General features: G+C 36.2%; 1 protein-coding gene across 1 annotated transcript in view; it reads right to left on the minus strand.

Annotated features, from left to right (window-relative positions):
- The window catches only part of LOC150101867 (uncharacterized), a 117,667-nt gene extending 103,494 nt beyond the window's left edge, over positions 1 to 14,173 (minus strand). The window contains exon 1 of the mRNA XM_090399918.1: positions 14,100 to 14,173. Coding sequence (XP_090256044.1) covers positions 14,100 to 14,173 — 74 coding nt within the window. The remainder of the gene's footprint in view (positions 1 to 14,099) is intronic.
- Positions 14,174 to 22,083: the final 7,910 nt, after the last annotated feature.

Raw genomic sequence — 22,083 nt, forward strand, 5'->3', positions numbered from 1 at the left:
CTCTAATCCAGAGAATTTTGATAATAAGGTGTGACATCTTTTGGCAACTGGCATATGGAAATATGGCTTCTCCATTACTTCCACCTTAGTATCACCACCTCTGGGTCTGGCTCCCACTGATGAGACCTTAATAAAGGTCGAAACTGGTCTGGGTAGTGACCCTTCTGTTAATGCATAGTATTATACATGTCTGCAAGGAGATGTGCTTTACATTATGGGATACTGTTACACCCTGATAACCAAGAATGTAAAAATTTCAGTTATCATGGTGTAACAAGAAAATAAAAATATAAAATCTTATGTAAGTAGCTAATACAAGATATTTAAAGACAAAAAATATGCTTGCATCCAAGAAAATTAATTATAGCAGAAATTGTTTGTTTAACTAAATAATAAAAAAGGGATATGGAAAAAATAGGTTAAGTAAGACAAAGAAGATTAGAGATAAGAATTTGTATGTGAGAGGCTAGTTTAACACTTGAAAAAAGGAGATTAAAATATTCAAGTAAATTCTAAAAAGGGGATTAATTTAGTATAAAGGTTAGCTTAAAACAAATGACGATTGTTCAAGGTCAACTCTTGAAGTGAGAGTTGCGTGCAAGGAACCGTAGCATGTTTTGGGCAGAAAAACATGACTTTAATTGGTGAGTGAGATCGACTCCAGTAGGGGGGGAGAAAAGAAACTGAAGAAGGTACCGATAGGGGCCATGCAGATAAAAGGGTTAAGAACCCCCCCAAAGGTTTTTTTTTTTCCTGAGAGTTTCTTCACGAATTTTTCGTATAGGTAACACGGGTTTTCCTGAGTGACGGTGTGGAGTTATCTCCGTCCGACGCAACAAGGAAACAAAGTGTGCGGGAATTCGATCCCATATTCCTATTGCAAGAGACGAGGAATGCATTAAGTTACAAGAAGGAAGGAATAGTCTATGTATCTCATCATCCAGTACTCATATCGAGGGAAAGAAAATCCAAACAGAAATCCGTGCTCCCGTGATGAATTCCATAACGATAGAGTAGAAGATCCTGTGTGTGTCCTTTATTCAAGCACGAAAGGTATAGATCGTGAAAACCAGGGTTCGTCCTAGAAAGGTACTGTAAAATCTTGTATCAATTGAAATTGCATATAGTTACAATCATTGTTAATTACTGGACAGTCGAAGATATACTAGGACTTTAGTACAAATCAGAGTAGAATGAGAGTAAACTAGTTTATATTATCTGATAAGCATTCATGTGCTAGAGATTTATGTATGTGCATGGTATTTCATATGAGTGTCTTAAAGATCAAATGTATGTATGGGCATAGTGAAAGGATAGTTTAACCTATATTGTTTGTTTGTAAGTTAGATAAGGTAGACTGAATATAAATATTAATGTCCATGGTATTATGGCAATATAGAGCATTCTGACTAGTATAAGGTTCAGTAAAGTGTTAACTTGTTCCAGGATTATATGTGTATATTAATAGGTATAAGGTCTGTTATGACGGCATGATCGCAAATTCCCATATAGGATTTTACCCTAATACTTGTATTTTACTTGTGTAATTTTGTAATTTTTATTCTTAGTATTGAATTGTGTTTTATATAATAGAAATTAAATTGTACCATGTTTGAGGTTTTTAATAAACTTTTGTTCACTAATAATACAGCTATCTGAAATTGCTGCCTAATGCACCACTTGAAAAAAGTACGAACCTAACCACGGGGGAAATTAATGTGTTAAGTTACGAGATAGAGGGTCACGACTGCTTAATAGTTTCACACTCAGACATGTTTTTGCATTTTGCTCCTTGTTTTCGAATTATATATCTTAAACTAAATGTCCTGAAAGGCGTAGTATAATATAAATATTAGGGGCACTAAGGGGAGAAAAAGCTTAAATATTTGAATTTTGTAATATCTCGTGCATAGTAAGTTTTGATTAAAGAAAATATAGAGACTCACTTGAAAGGAGAAAAGGAAAGTTTAATAATCGTAAATAGGGACACAACAATACTAAGGCAAGTGATGAGAATTTATACCACCTTTGCAACGAGTTGCCCCAGGCCTGAAAATATTTCAGGTGTTTGCTTACACTTGGATAAACGGTTAAACCAAATATATAATTGGTAGTGAAAAAACTTCCATCAACTATAACAGACAATTTAGAAGAGAACATTAATTAGTGCATTACCTTGTGTCTATGCTTTCCTGAGATGTTTAGCTAGTAGCTACAATGATATGTTCACTTAGAAATGAAACGATTATGTCATAATTAATAACAATAACTTCTGTGGTCTCTAGTTTAAGGATGACCAATATATGAGGGATGGGTAAAAAGTTCTGATAAACACCTAGAACATGGTTCTACTTCAATTCCTTCATGGTGATTTCACAACTTTTCAGCACACCCTTGTACAATCCCAAAATTGCAACATATACCAAAAACTGTTTCACTTACATTTATCAAAGTACAATAAAGCAGTGTAGTTTAATTATTTGGATTGAATTCAAATATTTTCGCCATTTCATGTCTTCTGGCTTATTTCTATAGCAACTGTAAGGTTATTGAGGCCATTCCTAAGCAATGAGTAATGCATTGGCTTTTAAATTAACAATGTGATATGTTCTCTTAATCAGAAGTTTGACATCAAAAACCTAATGATCATTAGTATTATGAAAACAGCTCCACTCTGAGTGCTTGATGTCAGCCCATGTTCTTAAAAAAAAAAAAAAAGAAAAAAAAAAAAGAAAACTATCTCAGCTGTGAGAAATATGATACAGAAAGATCAATCAATTACTCTGATACTACACAAAGACCAGCTTCTAATAATACCAATAATTCCTAATAACATGCTTCTAATATATTTTTTAATCAACACTAGGAATGCGAACAATTTTTTTTTTGAATTTACATGGTAATGACTCAAATTCTTTACTTGAAACTCTGTGCCTGAATTTGCATGTCTGTCAATCAGTGTTAAACATGGTAATAAAGAAATTTAAGTTATTCACAACACAAAAGTAAAACTGAATACTTTTTAAAAAGAAAGATTCTGGAATTGTGACCACATGTTTATTAAGATAAATAAAAATAAAAATAAACAAACCCGACAAGTTTCGTATGTCGTTTGACTTACATCTTTTAAAGATTATCTTAATAATCTACACAACAACATAAAATTCACTTTGGATCAGAAGAACATAAAAAACTTCCTTTTCTTGATATCCTAATAGAAATCATTGAAAAAAAATAATAGATTCATATTTATGAATTTAGGGACATAAAACACATGTGTTGAAATGATTATTTTACTAATTATTATAAAATAACACTTGACGTTTCAACCCCTGTATTGAGGTCATCATCAGAAGGATACATGTGTATAGGGAACCAAGCTACACGTTCTTGCACTCTATACTGGTAAATTAAATCTACGCTGTTAATTAATCTTTTTCTTAGCCTGACCTCTAGTGATAATTAAATAAAATAAAATAAATAGTTAAAAAAAATTAATAAATAATAAATAAAATAAATAAAAAGCTACAATAAACTCTGCTAAAGTCTTCATGCACTAAGATTCTTCTGGATTTGTACAGTTCAGATCGTTATACTATGATTTTCTTCAGGAATTGTACAGTTCAAGTTGCTATTGATTGTTAAGGGGAAAAAAAAACACTTCACCTTATAGTGGGAGTTTTCTTCGGCTTGTTCTGGTTGCTATAAAGGTTGCAAATGGGTCCTCTGCATTCTTGGAATGGTTAGGCCATCATTTTTGTTCAGATTTGGGTTATGTTTGAGCATTTCACATGCTTCTTTAAATTTCCTCTCAAACCAGGTTTTGGTGCAGTGTAGGGACTTGGTATTTTTCCAATCAATTTTGTGATATGTTTGGAGTGCATGATCAGAAAGGTAGGTTTTCCCAAACTGGAGATATTTAATGTGTCGTTTATGTTCGTCCTTCCTAGTTGGGATGGTTCGCCCTGTTTCCCATATGTATGGTAGGTTATATGTGCATTGTATTTTGTATACCTAGTTTTTTGTAAACATTATATTTTGATCCTCTTCCATACCTAGCCCACCCAGGGCTAGGTATGGAAGAGGATCTTCGGAAGAACTCAGTAGGTGTCTCAATTTTGTAGGGGGTTTAAAAAGGTGGTTTTGAGTTTTTGTTTTTTCGGAAATGCCTCTAACATAAGGTATGGCAATAGCATTCTTGAAATCTTTTTTTGTTTTTGCTAGTATCTCTGTGGAGGATCTTGTGAATAGTTTTTTTTACTGTATCCATTTTTTATAAATGTATGGTTGATTATCTTGTATTCCTGGTTTAGAGCTTTTTCATTTGAACAAATAGTTTGAGCTCTGTGTTAAGGGTGCTTATGACACCTAGTTTTTGTGTTGGGTGGTGATAAGAATTTTTGTGTATGTACTGGCCTGTGCGTGTAGGTTTGTGGAAGACTGAGAAGGAGAGACAGCCTGAGAGAAGACGTGTGACGAGTGTGTCTAGGAACGAAAGAGTTGTTTTTTTCTATTTCAATGGTGAATTGGATACGTTTGTGTTATTTGTTCAGGTGGCTAAGGAATGTATTTAGTGCTTCGTGACCGTGGGGCCAAATGGCGAAAATATCATCGACGAATCTGAGTCAAATTTTGGGCTTAGGCACGCTGACTCTAGAGCTCGTTGCTTAAAGTCTTCCATATAAAAGTTAGCCATTGGGAGGAAATTGGTGAGCCCATAGCTGTACCCTCTTTTTGAAGATAAAAGTTGTTTTGCCACACAAAATATCTAGAGTGAAGTACATGGGCAAAGAGGGCTGTGATGTCGTGTGGAAATATGTTCTGTAGGAGCAATGTCAAAGCTGACTAATAAATCTTGGTCGTTGAGTGTAATGTTTTTAATTTTGTTTATGAAATGTGTATTTTTTATGTAGGAAGGGGACTGACCTACCAATTCCTTGAGTGTGGCTGCTAATTTTTTGGCTAAGTAGTAATTTGGGCTGTCCATTTATAGAAAACCCACCAACACAGGAAGATTTCTTAATGCAGCCTCACACTACCATCCCAGGCAAAAAATAAGTTTGATAAAAACCTTGAGGGAGAGAGCCTACAATATTTCCAACACAGAAAAAAAGAGAAACGAAGAACTACATTATTTAACACAATCCTCAGAAAATATGGTTTTGAACCTAAGAATCAAGAAGAACGCAATCACCCTACCATACATCAAGAATGTTACAGACATATTGGCCAAATTACTAAGTAAACATAACATTAAAGTTGCTTTTCTTCCACTAGAAAAAAATATCAAGATTTCTACAACCCCAAAACCTCCACATCACCCTTTAAAAAAACCAGGTGTATATAAAATTCATTGTTCCTGTGGCATCTGCTACGTAAGCCAGACAGGGAGATCAGGGGAAATTTGTATGAACGAACACCAAAAGACGTGCAAAAAAGGAGCGAACACAAATCGGGTCTAGCATCCCACACAATTTCCACCAGCCATAATGTACTCTGGCATAAAACGAACATGTCTTATATTGAAAAAAACTGTTTCACAAGGAAATTTAAAGAAGCTAATATGCTTAGAATTCCAACGCAATGCAACAAAAATCAGGGCCTAATTCTACACCAAGTTTGGTCAGCATTGATAAAAAATATACCTAAGTCAGACCTTGGACAGTGTGAATGTGAACAACAGAATGTGACAACATCCAGCATTGTTCAAACTTCGCACGCACAGATTCTGAATTCGGATTTTTAATTTAATGAACAGTTAGACATCCATAACATCATAGAATGGATCATTTTGAGTAATTTCTCATTTCTTGTGTTTAAACATTTAATTACCATTAACCCTGAAGATGTAAGTCAAACAACATATGAAACTTGTCGGGTTTGTTTATTTTTATTTATCTTAATAAATATGTGGTCGCAAAACCGGAATCTTTCTTTTGAACTGCTAAACCACAGCAACTTATGCCTACAATTTGAATACTTTTTGTTGAAAGTTTCTTCACTTGGTTATACTATAAATCAGTCCACATGATTAGCCTAGTGGCTATGCGGTTCACAACCTGGGGAAGGAGTGTCCTAGGTTCGATTCCCGTCGACGACATGAGGAGCTTAACCACGCTACTGGCCAGGACATATATATACGTCCAAGTTGCCATGGATGCGAAGTGCATATTAAAATTGTAATACCATTGATATTACATTGAAATATATGATGGATACGAAGCTTTTGAGGATGCATATTTGATCCATAATGGCTGGTAAGGTGGTTAAGGATGTTTCTCAGCCATAGCCAAGTTAGCCGGTCTTGGGTGTGGACAGCAGGGTTTTATCCACCAGTTTATCTGGGGTTTTTGATCCCGCAAGCAGGCAAACCAGCCCCATGGCAAGGGAAACCACCTTGCTCATAGTCATTTCCCTGGATGGTGGTGTGTATATATACAGGGTGTTCGGGATAAATTTGACATATTTATAATTAATTATATTTTTCCATAAGTTACATGTATTAACACACACTTCTCTTCATTTAAAAGTTTGGACCCTTCTTCATTCATATACAAGATGTCAGAAAGGATGGATAGCTGGAACCCACCTGAATCATGGAAGAGAATAACTTGTATCATGATGATTCGTGCCCGCCATCAAAATAAGGATATTACGACTGCTGCCCAATGCTCCCTGAATACAGTAAAAACAATCAGGCATGAACTAGAGACTTGCAATGGTGACTACGAGGATGTAGCAAGAAGAAAGATCCCTAGCAGACGATCTGATTGCATTCGTACAGCAGAATTCCTCGCAAATCTGCAGGAACAGGTGTTGAAGAACCCTGGCATTGGAATTCGGGCTTTGTTCGTGGAGTTGCTAACTGTAGTCAAGCCCTGGATAACAAGGGTAGCCAATGGTAGGCCGTATGTATGGCAGCAGGATTCGGCCCCTTGCCACACCTCTGGGAAAAGTCAAAAATGGTTGTCTGAAAATTTCTACGACTTCACCAGTCCAAATGTTTGGCCTCCAAACTCCCCAGACCTTAACCCCATGGATTAATTTGTATGGGGCGCAGTTGAAAAAGACACCAATCGCACTTCCAGTAATACAAAAGCCCAGTTAATGGATAAAATTAAAACAGTTTTTGAGGCCCTTCCCAGGGAGACTGTAGCATCAGCTTGTTCGAGGTTCCGAAGCAGAATTGAAGCTGTGATCGATGCTAATGGTGGTTATTTTGAGTAAATCTTGTTGATAGTATTGTAATTAACTCTGCCTGTAATGTTTTTTTGTCAATTCATTAAATTTAATAGATACAAAGAAGATTTTCTTTTTCCTTACGAAACTGTCAAATTTATCCCGAACACCCTGTATAGCTGTCCCTAAACAGCCGAAAGGCTATAATCACAACATACAATAAATTAAAGATGCCAAGAAATTATATTCTTACTTTCATCCTTTATCCAAATGTAAGCAAAGTTTGTGCATAAAGTCACTTCACAACTGGGCTACTTGTATACAGAAGCTAATGACTTCACATCAATTGCCTTAGTATCCCATAATGCAACACACACACACACACACACTCTTATGGATATGTATCATGGCATGCATTATGAGAAGGGTCACCACCCAGACCAGTTTCAACTTTTATTAAAGTCTCATCAGTGGAAGCAGACCCAGAAGTGATACTAAAGTTGGAGTAATGCAGACGTCATCCTTCCATATACAAGTAGTCAAAAGGTGTCACACCTTATTACTAAAATACTCTGGATTAGGGATAGATGCTGAAATGTTTTTCACTTGGTTATACTGTAAATTAAAGATGTCAAGAAATTATATTCTTGCTTTCATTCTTTATCCAAGTATATTTATTATCAAATTTTCATTCTAAATAAAGAATTATCATTCTTTATCAAAGTTTGCACGTGAAGTAACTTCACGCTGGGCTTCTGGTAGCCTCTATATACAAGTTTCTGAGTGGAAGTTGGGAATGACCACATTACATTTTTTTTATTTCTGCTCAACCGAATCATGACATGACAACACAGTCAGGTTATGAAGCCCATTGGTGTCTTCATTGGTAGAGGCATTATCAATACGTAGTTTTAATGGAACACGTGTACCAATTAATTTTAGAAATTTTCACAGAGTTTGTGGATCAACTTCTATATTTTTTTTATATATGTAAACTGTAAAAGTTTCTATAAAAATAGATACATTATCATTGAGACAATGATCATGAATCACTTTAAACTAATTTCCATTGATTTGATTTTGGAGGAGAAAATCTCATCAAGAATGATAAGGCACTGTTCCAGACAATCAATGATCACTTGTTACTGCATCTTTGCTTCCTATTTTATGGATGGTTGGATCCCAACATGTTGTGTGGGCACTTGCTGACAAAAGGTATAAAAATAGAGTTAAACTTTTTTTTTGAAATGCTCAGAATATTTAGAGATTTGCCTGGAATTCTTCATTTCTTTAGGACCTACTGCTGTATTTTCATTAAGCATGGACATTTGCAACTTTTGAAAATGATAAAATGAGAGAGAGAGAGTACATCTCTTAACAAATCTTCCTTCCAAATACACTGTTAGGTGTCAATGTGACTATAACCTTAATCATATTTCCTTTATTATGTAATACCTACCCTTCACCCAACCATTCTCAGTCTCATATCCTTGCCAAATAGGACAGCAATCATGACTTTTACTTCTCCTTTTCATGACCAGATTACCATTTCCATTGTCATTTTATTATTATTATTATTAAGTAACCTCCAAGAGCTCATCTTGGGAAGGCACTCACTCTACTCTACTTTGCTAAATATCATACATCTCTCCACTATTACTTAATTCTCCTACTTTCCTGACCCATATGCCTGCTCTGACTAAATAACAGGAATAATTCTTACTGGAATGAAGTTTTCACCCCCCCCTCCCCCACACATCCAACCAAAATGTCTTGGCAAGGCAGTTCCTTCCCCTACCCCCTGCAAAAAAAATCTCTCATATCACAAATGACTTTAGAGAAACTTTCAGGAGTTTCTCAGGAGCTTTCTTGTTTGTATTTCCTTTTAAAATCATAATATTGGTCATACTAGGGTTGAGTGTAAGTCCTCTGTTCTTGATGATCTCATTAACTCTGTCAAGAATTTGTCCTAGTTCCTCCTCATCATTACAAAGGAGTAGAGACTCCATAGCTCAGTCAGTCAGTATAGATGACGCCCTTTGGTTGGAAAGACCTGGGTTCGATTCCTGTCCATGATGAAAGGAACCTTTATTTGGCCTCGTTCGACAGCTGGTCTCATACAGAGGTAGAGGGTTTTCCCACCCGGAAACTCAGGTTTTTTGTACTTCAGAACAGGCAAACTGGTCTGTGAACACACACAAACTACAGTCATAAAATATATACATAATCTCTCACTAGGAGAGCTCCACCAGTCCTAAAGGATGGTGGAGGAACGGGGGGTGACCCCATACGAATAAAAAAAAATTACAAAGGAGAACTGCATCATCAGAGTAGCTGAGATTGCTGACCCATCTGCCACATATCCTAATTCCTATGTTAAGCTCATCTAATGCTACCTTCATGATGTCTTTAGCATAGATACTAAACAGGTGAAGAGAAAGTAAGCACCCTTAGCTAACTCTCCTACCTATCTTGAGCCAATCAATTAATCCAACACCCGTTTTTAACCGCAGTTTCTTGCTCACTGTACATTTTCCTGTTAAGGAAAAACCGTTATTTTCATTATCGCCTGCTGTCTCACATGTTAAATATGCTCAAAAGTTTTGTAATAGTCTGTGAAGAACAATACCAAATGGAGTCTAAATTCTCTACACTTCTCAGTGATCTGTCTAATGCAAAGGATCTGATCTCTAGAACCTTTGGCTTTCCTGCAACCTACTAATTCCTCAAGCATCTTTGCCCTCAATCTCATTTAGAATGATTTTTAATAGAATTTGCAGTCCTCCATATTTCCCTTCTTGTACAGTGATATGAATACTAACTTCTTCCAGTTTCTACGCCATCATGTTCTTGTAATGAAGCTATGAAATACTATTATCTCTCCATCCCCTGTGGTGTTAATTAAACTCTTCTGGGATTCCATATGCACCTGAGGCTTTATTGTTGTTAAATTCCTTAACTATTCTTACAACCTCATGCTTAAGCAGAGGTAGTTCCAATAAAAAATTCTCCCTTCCCAATTTTCTTTATCCTTTCTATGATACAGTTCTTCATAGCACTGTTTCCATCTGTTTTTAATTTTTATTCTTCTTTTGGTACTGTTCCATTCCTGTCCTTGATAACATTCAATCTGGGATAAAACTTGTGCTTAAGGTCATGAACTCACCCAAACATCCTTTTATAACAGTGTGTTCCCTCATCTGGAATTCTAGCTCTTCACATTTCTTAGCATCATATTTTTCCTTGTCCTGCATGATGTGTTTTCTGACTTCTCTATGCAACTTTCCATATTATTATTATTATTATTATTACCACCCCAAGACCTCATGGAGTCAAAGACTCATCTGGGAGGTCCTTTTATCACACACACACACAGCTCATCATACCATGTTTTAAACACATTCAAACTCTTTGCAGACACCACATTCTCAGGCAAGGCATTCCAATCATTCACAACTCTGCACGAAAAAAACCTGCCTCTCACTCCCCTACTCACACCCTCTTTATACAGTTTCCAGGGATGACCTCTGCTTCTCCCCTGATCTCCCACTATTCTCTGTAAAACTTCTCTAACATTGATCCTATAACAATCCCTTACCAACTTGTAGGTCGCTATCATATCTCCCCTCTATTCTGTAGTCCTTGCTCTTTGTTTCTCCAACCTTCTCCATCTGAGCAGATCCCATGCTGAATCAGAGATCTGTTGGTCTCTTGATCTTCTAATTGAGCCTAGATGCTTCTTGGCTCAATTAGAAGTATTATAACCGTGACTCCTTCCTAGAGAATTCCAGCTGTATTCTCATCACTATCTACAAAAAGAGCAGTGAATCAGTTTGATGTTTCTTCTGTGAACTCACTAGATTACCCTAAGATCCATTCTAGGATGGGCCTCACCTGGAAGGTTTCGGAGTCTCAGTCTTCCTTTGGCTCTTATTAGCTGATGGTCTGTGCAACAGTCTGCACATCAAAGATGCTTGTCTTCCACTGTTGGAGTACCAGGATGTAATTAATCAATCTGTGCCTTGACCAATCAATGTTTGAGGTCCAAGTATAGGTATGTCGCAGGTGTTTTGTTTCTAGAAGCAGTTATTTGTAATAACTAATCTGTCAGCATGGGCAAATTCCGATAGCCTTTCAGCACAGGCATTACATTCTCCCAGACCAAACCATCATGCTCTTTCCCACTTAGGTCCTCCCCAAGATGACAAAGAACATATCTCCTTGGTAGGCAGTCCAAAACAGTCTGTAAATTTCATGGAACTCCTCACTCTCTTTATCAGACCTATCTGTAGATGCTGAAATAACTGAGACTGACACATTGGTAGGATGAACCGTAAATCTAATAAAAGGTATCCTCATTAATAGGCTTATAACTGAGAAGAGCTCTTGCCATATCTTTCCTCAGTTACCCTGTAATGCTTTGAATCACTGCCTGAATAATAAAAAACTAGTTCACCATTCGGCCTTCTGAAATGAACTTTGTCATTCCATCTGGCCTCTGTAATTCTCAGGATGTCAATTCTGTGCTTCTCCATCTCTCTTCAGACAATATCCAGAATACCCATCTGTATCCACCCATACATTCATGTACCTGTGTTCAGCTCTAAGGCTAATCCCATGTTTTCAGTATTTCTCATTGACAGTAATATTGAATTGTGTAATATACTTCTCAAACAAGACCCTCTGCCTAAGTCCTGATGCAGATCTGACATCTTCATCTGCATGAGCAGATGAAGCATAAGATTCATTATAAAGCCTACCCATATTAGGATTCTGGAGCGAAGTCACTACAAGAAAAAGTGATAGGGTTGCCGATGCTCTTTCCACAGAATGGGTAGAATACCCATTGATTTCATTGGTCACACTTATTCTTTATTCTGCATTTGGCCCTATCTAAATCTGATTTGGATTTTTTTTTTAAATGTTTTTTGGTAGATATTATGAGCTGCAGTCATTTGGACAAACATTTGAACAGGAGGCAAGTTTTCTACATCTGGCCCTGTCATAATCAGATATGGATTTTTTAAAATGTTTTTTTACAACTGTTGTTAGCTGCAATGTTGAACCCAATTAGGGAATAGAAGTCAAGTTTTCTAGTCTGTAATTGGTTTCAACTTCTGACTATCCATATTTCTCTCTCTCTTAAATGGTACTGTTGTAACATTCAGGATGCACAGGTTGGAGAGTCTTACCTAAAGATAAGGCTAGCATGATCAGTCTTCTCCTCCAATTCCTGCATTCATGACCAAGACAACCCCCCCCCCCACACACACACACTACCAAGACGCATGCATAGCACTGGATGCTGCCACTAGTCTTTCATTAGAAAAAAAACAAGACGAATCCCGAATAGCTGAAATACCAATAAGTCATCTGGTCCTGATCGCATCCCTCCTACTATGCTAAAAATCTGTGTTCTGGAATTAACGCTTATCTTACACTATCTTTTCAATCTTTCCTACTCACAACTGGCATCCACCCTACAACATAGAAACAAGTCCATTCCCAAAAAACAGAAAAAAAAAAGTGATAAAAGTCAACCAACAAACTACTATCTTATTTAAGTTCCCTCGAAAATCATGGAGAAGGTCATCAACACTAAAATTAATAAACTAATAGAATCATAAACAAATTAATAATCAGCAATATGAATTTCAGCACTCTCAACGTATAGCCAATCTCCTTGGTCATCTTCACCCACCTATGAACATAAGCCAGAACAGTCTGCAGAAAAACTCAGATGGCCAACTGATATTTCTAGGGCATGATCAGGTCTGGCATGGAAGCCTACTCAGTAAACTACCATGGTCTACCTTCTATCCTTTGCAAAGTTGGTAGCTTCCTTTCTTGTCACTCAGAAAATATGTTATGATGAATGGTTTTCACATATATCCCCCACCAATGCTGGAATGTCTCAGGCTTTCACCCACTCTCATCCTCCTGTACATAAATGAACTCTTACTGACTTCAAAATCCTATCCAGAACTCTGTTGATGATAATACACCACTCTAGTGCTCTTCTTGACATTCCACATAGTGCACAATCACCTTTCATAAGGATTTCCATAGTCTTATGCAATGAGACAAGGATAATCTTTTGAATGCTACCAAAGCACAGTCCTGTCTTATTTCTACAAGAGAGATTTCACTTCACTTCTCATTACTCTTGATAATACCCAAATATCTAAGCATGATTAGAATTTTTTTTCTTGTGCTAACTTATGCCTTTCCTTGCACAAACACATTTCAGCTATAATTTCTGCAGCCTCCAAAAACTAGTTATGCTTTTCTTATAAAAGCACTTCCTTCTCACCAGTACAATGGCTAACAATGCATAAATCTTAGTTCATTAGAAGAACTTCAGTTTCTGGCAGGTAAAACCTCCTGCCTTCTTATATGATTGCCTGACTGACTCACGATCAACTGAAAATTGATTTTAAAAACTCTTTGTGTCTGAGAAAGAAGTTGTGTTCACTGCACTTCTGGTGATGACTTACTATAGAATTACTTTTTTTTTTTTGGACCAAACAATATCTGCAGTTCCGATAACTAGCCTTTCTGGGATATATGGTTTTTGGATGAGTTATGATTTGCTGTAATGAGAAGATAAACAATACCAGTAGTGGTACGTTTGCTTGTAAATTAGGGGAAAAAAAATTTAAAAAAATGGAGGTGTTCATGAAAACAGAACTCTCCCCCCCCCCATGCAATGCAGAAGAATTGCAGGGGGGGGTTCATAAAATAAGTTGAAATAAAAATAGAAATTCCTGAATTCTTAAGCTCCAAGAACAACTTGTTTTAATTTTGATTTTTATATATACTATAAGAAGATGTTTTGAAGTAGTACAGCACATAAAACAATTAGGAAAAATGTATTCATGCAACAATAAAATAAGACACTTTTACTACAGAATTATTACCTATGATATTTCTCAGCTTCAGTCATAAGACTCTCTCCACTCAGTCCCCATGATAATGGATCTGAATTTCTCATCAATTCCTCTTTACTTTTTTGGGCAGACAAAAAAAATAAAAAGAATAAGATACTTAAATATTTGAAAAAGAATTAATGATTAAGCAACAGTATCTTTATAGAATAAATTAAACACAATTTGGGAAAGAAAAGAAAACAAGTATACAAAATCAAGTCTTAAATATATTAAAATGAAGGAAACATGATTTATTATTATTATTTTAAAATTTTCATTTCTCAAACAGAATAACAACTGTCTAGCACATATATTTTCTGAACTCTTTATTAACACAGGTATCAATTCTAAAAATACAACTTTTATAATAAATTTTATGTTAGACTTTCCATTATATGTTAGACTCAATGGCTTGTCATAACCAAATAACTTAGTGCATACAAATCTAATTAAAAAAAGTTCTTCACATCGTGGACAGGATTCAAACTCAGATCTTTTCAAAAGGGCAGCAATGTTGCTGACTGAGCTGTGAAGGCTGTGTGTTCAACTACTGGAATTCAAATGTACAGTATATCACTTATTCATAGAAACTGCTTTACTTTTAAAATGCATAATATTAAAAGATAATTCATTCTTATAACTATTTCTTCATAAGTTGTCCTGGCAATTATATCAAATTTAAAGTGCACAAGAAAGAATGACTTACATCTTATGTACAAATTGCTTTTGAAAAAACAATTCCATGAACATGTCACAAAAAAATTCCCAAAAGGCACTATGAATTTCTACAACTTGCACTACAAATTTACAATAGTGACTTCCTTCCCACTATAAATTTCTTCCTCCCTATCAGCCACAAAATAGCTGAAACCACTAACGTTAACAAAATGAATACTCTTAAGAATGACCTAATTCAGTTCTGTCACCAGGATTACCATCAAATGGTTTTGTTTTAAAATCAAATTTCATTTGCAAGTTGTTTTAAAAATTTACCAAGTTTTTCAATTCTTGTAAACTGGAAAAACTAGTAGGTCAAGAGAAGAGAAGAGAAAGAAGTTCCTGATGCTATTAAAAAATAAATAAATAAATAAAAGTGTCATATTAATTACATATAAAATTACCATATAAATACAAAGATCAAATACAACTGATGCTTGCACCAAACTCATGACCACTTTGATCTAAAATTTCTATCATTATTTTCAACATTTTTTATTCTTTTTTTTTTTTAAATAAAATTCATATTTTCAAAAATGCTTTTTCCTTAACAGCAGATCCCTATCAATAATTTAAAATTTCATTAATATCTCAGTATTATTAATAACGATTGATGATAGAAAAAAAAAAAGTACAATATAGCTGTAGTTCAAGAGAAATGTATCTAAATAAAAATTACTAGACCTAAAAGGTCACAGTGCCATATTAGTAAATTCTGCATGCATTACCAGACTGGCCTACTTACAGCAGCCACCTGTTGCTAATATCCATTCATATCAGCTAAAAGAATGTTATTATTACATTATCAATTGTAGTCCAAAACATCATCAATGCTGCTTATGAACTTATAGAAAATATTATTCAGCTAAAATTTAAGAAAATAAAAAGAGGAAAAAAAAAATCAGGATTCAAGCTTTTAATTCAGATATTATTAAACAAAAAGAAACCATTTTCCTGTTTAACAACTAATGCCCAAGATTTTATCTCAGACCAGTATTAGTATACACGTTTCCAACCAACGGGAGGGGGGGGGGATTTGCAGTATTTTTTTACTTAGAGATCAACTGTTTATAGTTTTGAATTTTTTTTCTTCTTCATATATTTTCTAACCTTTTTTTTTTAAATCATTACAAAACTTCATCTTTACAGGATAATAAGTTATGTTTGTTTAGAAAATACACATCTCCATGGCCATTACTAATTTAAACAATTAAATGAAATGACTGCAAAGTATAAAGTTTAGAGAGAGAGAGAGGGGAATAATTAAATTTTCAATCAAATACACACAAATATCAGGAATTCCATTCTTAAAAAAAATTATTAGTAGCAACCACAGAACTGCTGGCCTTCCTGATCTTATAGATATGTCTCATGGAAGAGAGGGGCAGTTCTACAAAATCTTCCAGACTTTTAACTGTTTTTAATTTTACTACTGTCTGTTAACTTTTATATTACAGTGATCTCTCATTTATCCAATCTTCAAATGAACAAACCATTGCTTATTGGATCCTTGAATGGGTTGGTGTGTCAAATGATTTTCTGCTAGTAGAGCACCATGTAATTGTACCTTCAGTTATCCAACAAGCAAACCGCTCTGCTTCTGTGGTTGGATAATTGAGGGATTACTATATACTGATGCAGTATGCATAATGAGTAATCAACTACTATCTGACTAAAACAGCAATACTCAGTCTGAGAAATCTAAAAGTTTTCTTTTTACCTCTAGGTCCCAAATTTTTTGCAGTTTGGAGTAAATCTACAAATACATGTATTTAATTTTTATTAGAAATGTGAAGGACAATAGATTTTATTTTTTTTTTAAATAACATATCACCAAATGAAGAAATCTTTTTGAAATTTATTCTTTACGTATGAAACTCTAATGCAGCATGCAATATGATTTTTAGTTAAATGAAATCAGCAAACAGGTCTAAATGAGAGTTGCAATTAAGCATTTAAAATAAATTTTTAATTAAATAACTTCCTTCAATTTGTCAAATCAAGAATTCAGACCATGCTTTACTGCAGAAAATTAAAATTAAATTTAGCTGCTACATAAATAATAAAAAAAAGGATTAGGTTAGTGCTGAATTTCTTGTTCTGTGATTTTATTCTTTTATATTTTATGTTAGCCTGTGTAGCTCAGTGGAAGTCGTGTATGCACTGCTTGGTGCTAGGCTGTACAAAGAAACTGTGTTCTAAATTTGATTCTAGTCACTGACTAGAGGAACTTTAACTAAGCCTTTTTTTCAACTGGTTCCTGAGTTAGTCGATCTCTGGCACTGGCAAGCAGGTTTTTTCTCCTGGAAACTCAGGGTTTTTTTGTCTCGTAAACTCAAGAAAATCAACCACAGAACTTTCGCTATTTCAGACATTAAAAATATTGTGTTAGAGTTAGGGACCATGAGATGCCACTTAAAATTAGTGATAGTCTTGGGACAGCTATCTCTGATTGGCTACCAGTGAAGCTGAACTGCCCACTCAGTCTACAAAAAAGTTAGATAAGGCTAAAACACCTGGCCTACTCGCTATAAGGGAATAAAAGGCATTAGCTGATGATGATAATATTTTATGTTAGTAGTAAGCCAGCCATTCATTTAATGATAACAGCAACCAATGATTGCCGACTTATGCATACTTAAGGAGAATTTTTCTTTAAGTGTCCAGAACTACAAAATTTCAAATTAGTAAAGGGAGACAAAGGAATTAAAAGTATTTATTATATAATTTTAATTTTTTTAATCCACATTTTTATGTGAATCTCAGACAGGAAAGGTTACAAACCTACAGTACAGTAATAATGTGGATGGGGTAATGTTTTTTCTTTTTTTTTAAATTATTTTTTGTAAGTTTTTTGCATTTTTTAAATTCATTTTTAGCTGATCCAGAAACCATACTCTAGAGACCAAACATGGATATTTTTTTCAAACCACGTGCACACACAACATCCAAAAGCAATCCATTCCAATCACACACTACTCTATAAGAGAAAAATTTAGCATTCATTCTCAACTTCCATGGATGTCCTTTCATCCTTTCCCTACCCTCCATAAAATGAAAAATTCCATCTACTGAAATTCTGTATAACCCCTCCTTCTCATGTTCGCTAGGTTATATATATATATATATATACATTTTGTAGTATTAACTTGGTACTGGGATATGTTCATATTTATATATACTGACTATAACCGAGACTAGAATAACAATTAAATTTATTCAAAATGCAACATGTTTCATCGGATTGTCCGACTTCTTCAGTGTGGGAACATAGAAAGCAAGTAAACACTATAAGAAACATCATATCACTATAAAACGACTATTATAAAATCAGTTAGCTTTGAACTGTAGCTACAGTCCGTGTTGAAGTTCTATTGTTAAGTAGCTGCGTGCATCTGATTTCACACATGTGCCAATATCGGATAGCAGAGCTGAAAGAGTCCAGTAGATTATAGCTGAGGTTATTATTTATGTGATGAGGGTCCATAACAATTTCCTTAGACTCGACTATGTGTCGCTCCACCTCGTCACGGCATATATGAAGGTTTGAGGTTGTTGTCCAGTTTATCTCATGTTGACGGCCTTCATCATTTGTGTTTACTGAAAACAGTACATGGCTTGACAGGGGACTTTCTCTAGTTCTTTTGTAGGAAATGTCTCTCTTGTGTTCTTCTAGACGTAGGAGGATGGATTTTTCAGTTTGGCCATAGTATTGCTTCCCGCAGTCACACGTGATTTTGTACACTCCTGGGAATTGTAGATGGTCGTGAGCTTGTTTGTATTTGCTTAAAATCGATCTTAGTTTAGGAAGAGTAGAGAAACAGGTTTTTATGTTGAACTTTCTTAAAATTCTTCTTAGTTTCGTGGAGAGCGAGCTGATATATGGTAAGGAGATATAACCTTTTGGATTGTCTTTGTTTCTGAGTTGTTTTGATGGTGGTGGTATAGATGCTTATTAATAGTTTTCGACGAGTTGCCATTACTTGTGAAGGTTCTTTGTAGATGTTGTAGTTCATTTTTTAGAACCTTCAGAAAGGGATCATTAATTAGACAACTGCCCTCTTTTGGATAGAATCGAGCAATTTTAGATTGGCTTTTGGTGCATCACCCAAATATGGGAGCAATATTCCATGGCTGGGAATATTGTTCCCATAGTTAGCAGCTGTGAAGTAGTGCCTTGTGCGAAAAGGTACACCAAGTTTTTATGGCAGCTGCAGAAGCCATAGTTGAAATATGTTTGTGCCAGGAAAGGTTGGAGGTGAAAGTCAGTCCAAGAAGGGAAATCTGATCGTGTTTGGATACCTCAGTATTACTGAAAGTAAGGGGGAGTGATGCAAGCTCTTTCTTGCAAGAAATCAGGCAGAACTGAGTTTTGGTGGCATCGGAGTTTACAAGGTTGTCCTTGCCCCACTGAGATATAGCTAGATCTGAGTTCAGGTCCCTGGTCATGGTAGATCTTGAGGATTCTAATACTTGAGCACTTACAGGTTTGCCGAATGAAAAGGGGGAATGGAGTGTACTGTCATCGGCAATGGATAGGATTGGAAGTCTGTGAGAGCAATTCATTTATATACAAGGGAAAGAGAGTAGGTGAAAGAACATAACCCTGGGGTCCTGCATTGGTGGGGAAATCTGAGAATAGTAAGCCGTTTACCATGATATGTAGTGAGTGGCCAGTGAGAAAGTTGGCAATCCATTTGCAGAGTAAGGAAGGCAGACCACAGGATGGCAGTTTGGTGGGAGGCCCCTGTGCCAAACCCGATCAAATGCCTTTGAGATGTCAAGCATAACCACGTGAGATGCTCCAATTTTCTCCATGGCCTGTGTCCATAGGTGGGTGGTGAAATCAAGATCAGCTGTAGATTGTGAGTGGTGGAATCCATACTGCTGGTAACTGATTAGTTGGTATGTCTCTAGGTGGTTCAAGAGTTGGTTGTTGATGACCTTCTCCATAATTTTTGAGAGAACAGAAGTAAGAGCAATTGGTTTCCACGGAATCGATCTGTTTCCATGTTGTCGGGTAGAAGTCAATTGAATAGGACAGATTGAAGAAACGATATAGGATAGGTGTTAGCTTTGGGGCACAATTTTTAACAAAATAAGTGAGTTACCATCAGGACCAGATGCCTTGTTTGGGTTCAGGTTATTCAGGATTCTTCGGATTTCTTTTTGTCCGAAGACTATGAGACATGGAGGGAACTTTGCTCAGGTCATCAATGCAGGAATTGGAAGAGAAGAGTTGGTGAGGTGACTACAGTAGCATCTGGGTGTGAGAGTCGTGGAAAACTGGGTGGGCAGAAGTTGCGCTTAATTACCCTTTCAAAGTCTGACTTGGACTTGGTGATGATTCTTTTGCAACTGTTGTGGGCTGCAGTATAGGCAGAGAGGGCAGCTGGAGTTCTGGTCTTGAGGCAATTGTAGTAAGCAGAGGTTTTTTCCTTTTACAGCATTGGCACACTTTTTTGAGAAGGCATGGATGGTGGCTGAGAATTCGGAGTGGAATAGGGGATGAAAGCCTTCATTACTGTGAGGATGATTTTTGTTATTTGGTCTGAGTAGGTGTTTGGAGTAGGAGAACTGAAGCAGTAGTCGAACCATGGGAAGGAGGAATAGAAGTCATGGAGGTTCTTTCAATTGGGACCTTTGTAGTGTAAAAAGGACACGAGACTGAGACCTGGTGGATGAAGATTGTTCTGTTGCAAAAAACACTTGTATGAGGTTGTGGTCCGAGTTCCTAAGAGGAGAACGAAGAGGCGGGTTCCTCCTCCTCTTGGAAACTTGGACCAAATAAGCTCCAAGAGGAGCTGCTTAAGAAGAGGTCAAGTGTGTTAGCAAATTGGAGGGAGTTGTCTGGTATTCTGGTGGGAAGATTGATGATCTGAGACAGGTCATTGCTGATGGCAAACACTTCAGCATCTTGCATGGTCAGTGAAACTGGAGAAAGGGAGCCAATACGAGTTGTGGACACTGAAGTCTCCAGGAGGGATGAGGTCACTATTGGGGCACTTTGACTGTAAAAAGTCAAGCTTTAGATAGAGAAAGTTGAAGAAGTCAGAGTGGTTGATAGTGGTTGATTTGGTTGAGAAATTTTGAGCCAAAGAAGATCAAACAGCAGGGATTCAAGGATTTGCAGTCTCTGGCATGGTATGGTATGTTGGTTCTCATGAATGCACAAGTGCCACCCTTGTGGCAGAAAAAAAGCTATGTAATGTGTAATTTGGGCAGTTGAGGTGTACAGTGGCTGTTGATGATGCCAGTTGGGGTTCTGAAAGGATTAGTAATTCAAGTTTAGATGACTGCAGCTGGTGGTGCCACATCGTTTATATTGTGTTTAAGATATGAATGCTGGAGTGGAGTGGATGCTGGTTGATTATTTGGTTGGATTTCTGTTGTCTTTTATGATTTTTTTGAACTATTTTGTGTGTGAGAATTTTTGAGATCCATTAAAACACTTTTCTTTCAATTGTGGTTCATTGTGTTTGATGAAGAAGAGATAAAAGGAAGTAGGGCATATGAGAGGTGACAGACTTGCAAACACAGCACCCACACAAAGGGAAGTCGGTCTCCTGTCCATACGTGGCCTCAACAGTTCCCCCTGCAGCAGCAGTATTTGGTCTCCCTCCAGTCATGAACTGCCAAAATACATGACTGCAGGATTTTTCGCTAGCTGATCGGAAAGCCTCCAGATTCATTACTACTCAGTTTTCGGTCCCATGTATCAACCAATGGCTAGCTTGGAACTGTTTTACTGCTGTACCCTTGAATGTGAGATTGGTATATCTTAGAGGGAATTACTAAAGTGAGATTGGTATATCTTAGAGGGAATTACTAAAGTGAGATTGGTATATCTTAGAGGGAATTACTCTTACTGCATGTTGGAAGAGTGTGTGTGTGTGGGGGGGGGATAGTGTCTGCAGATTACAAATTCTCAATCTGTCTCCATAATCAGTATTCCACAATCCTGATATATATATTTTGACACTCTCTCCACTGTATCAGAATCACCATGGAAACCAGACTTGTGTGCAATAGTCCAAGTGAGGTCTTATCAAGGTTTCACTTGGACTATTGCACACACGTCTGATAATGACTTCCTTATCTTTACATGTCATGGTTTGCTTCAGCATTGTCATTATTCTCTGAGTTGTATTTACAATTTTTGCAATATGATCCTTGAACTTCCTGTCTACTAAAACTCCAAAATTCCTGGTCTCATCAGTTTTTTCAAGCATAATCCCACCAATATAATATGACATTG

This window comes from Typopeltis vanoorti, chromosome 11 (genome assembly GCF_054136105.1).
Source record: "Typopeltis vanoorti isolate ZY-2024b chromosome 11, IOZ_Tvanoo_1.0, whole genome shotgun sequence".
Classification (NCBI taxonomy): domain Eukaryota; kingdom Metazoa; phylum Arthropoda; class Arachnida; order Uropygi; family Thelyphonidae; genus Typopeltis; species Typopeltis vanoorti.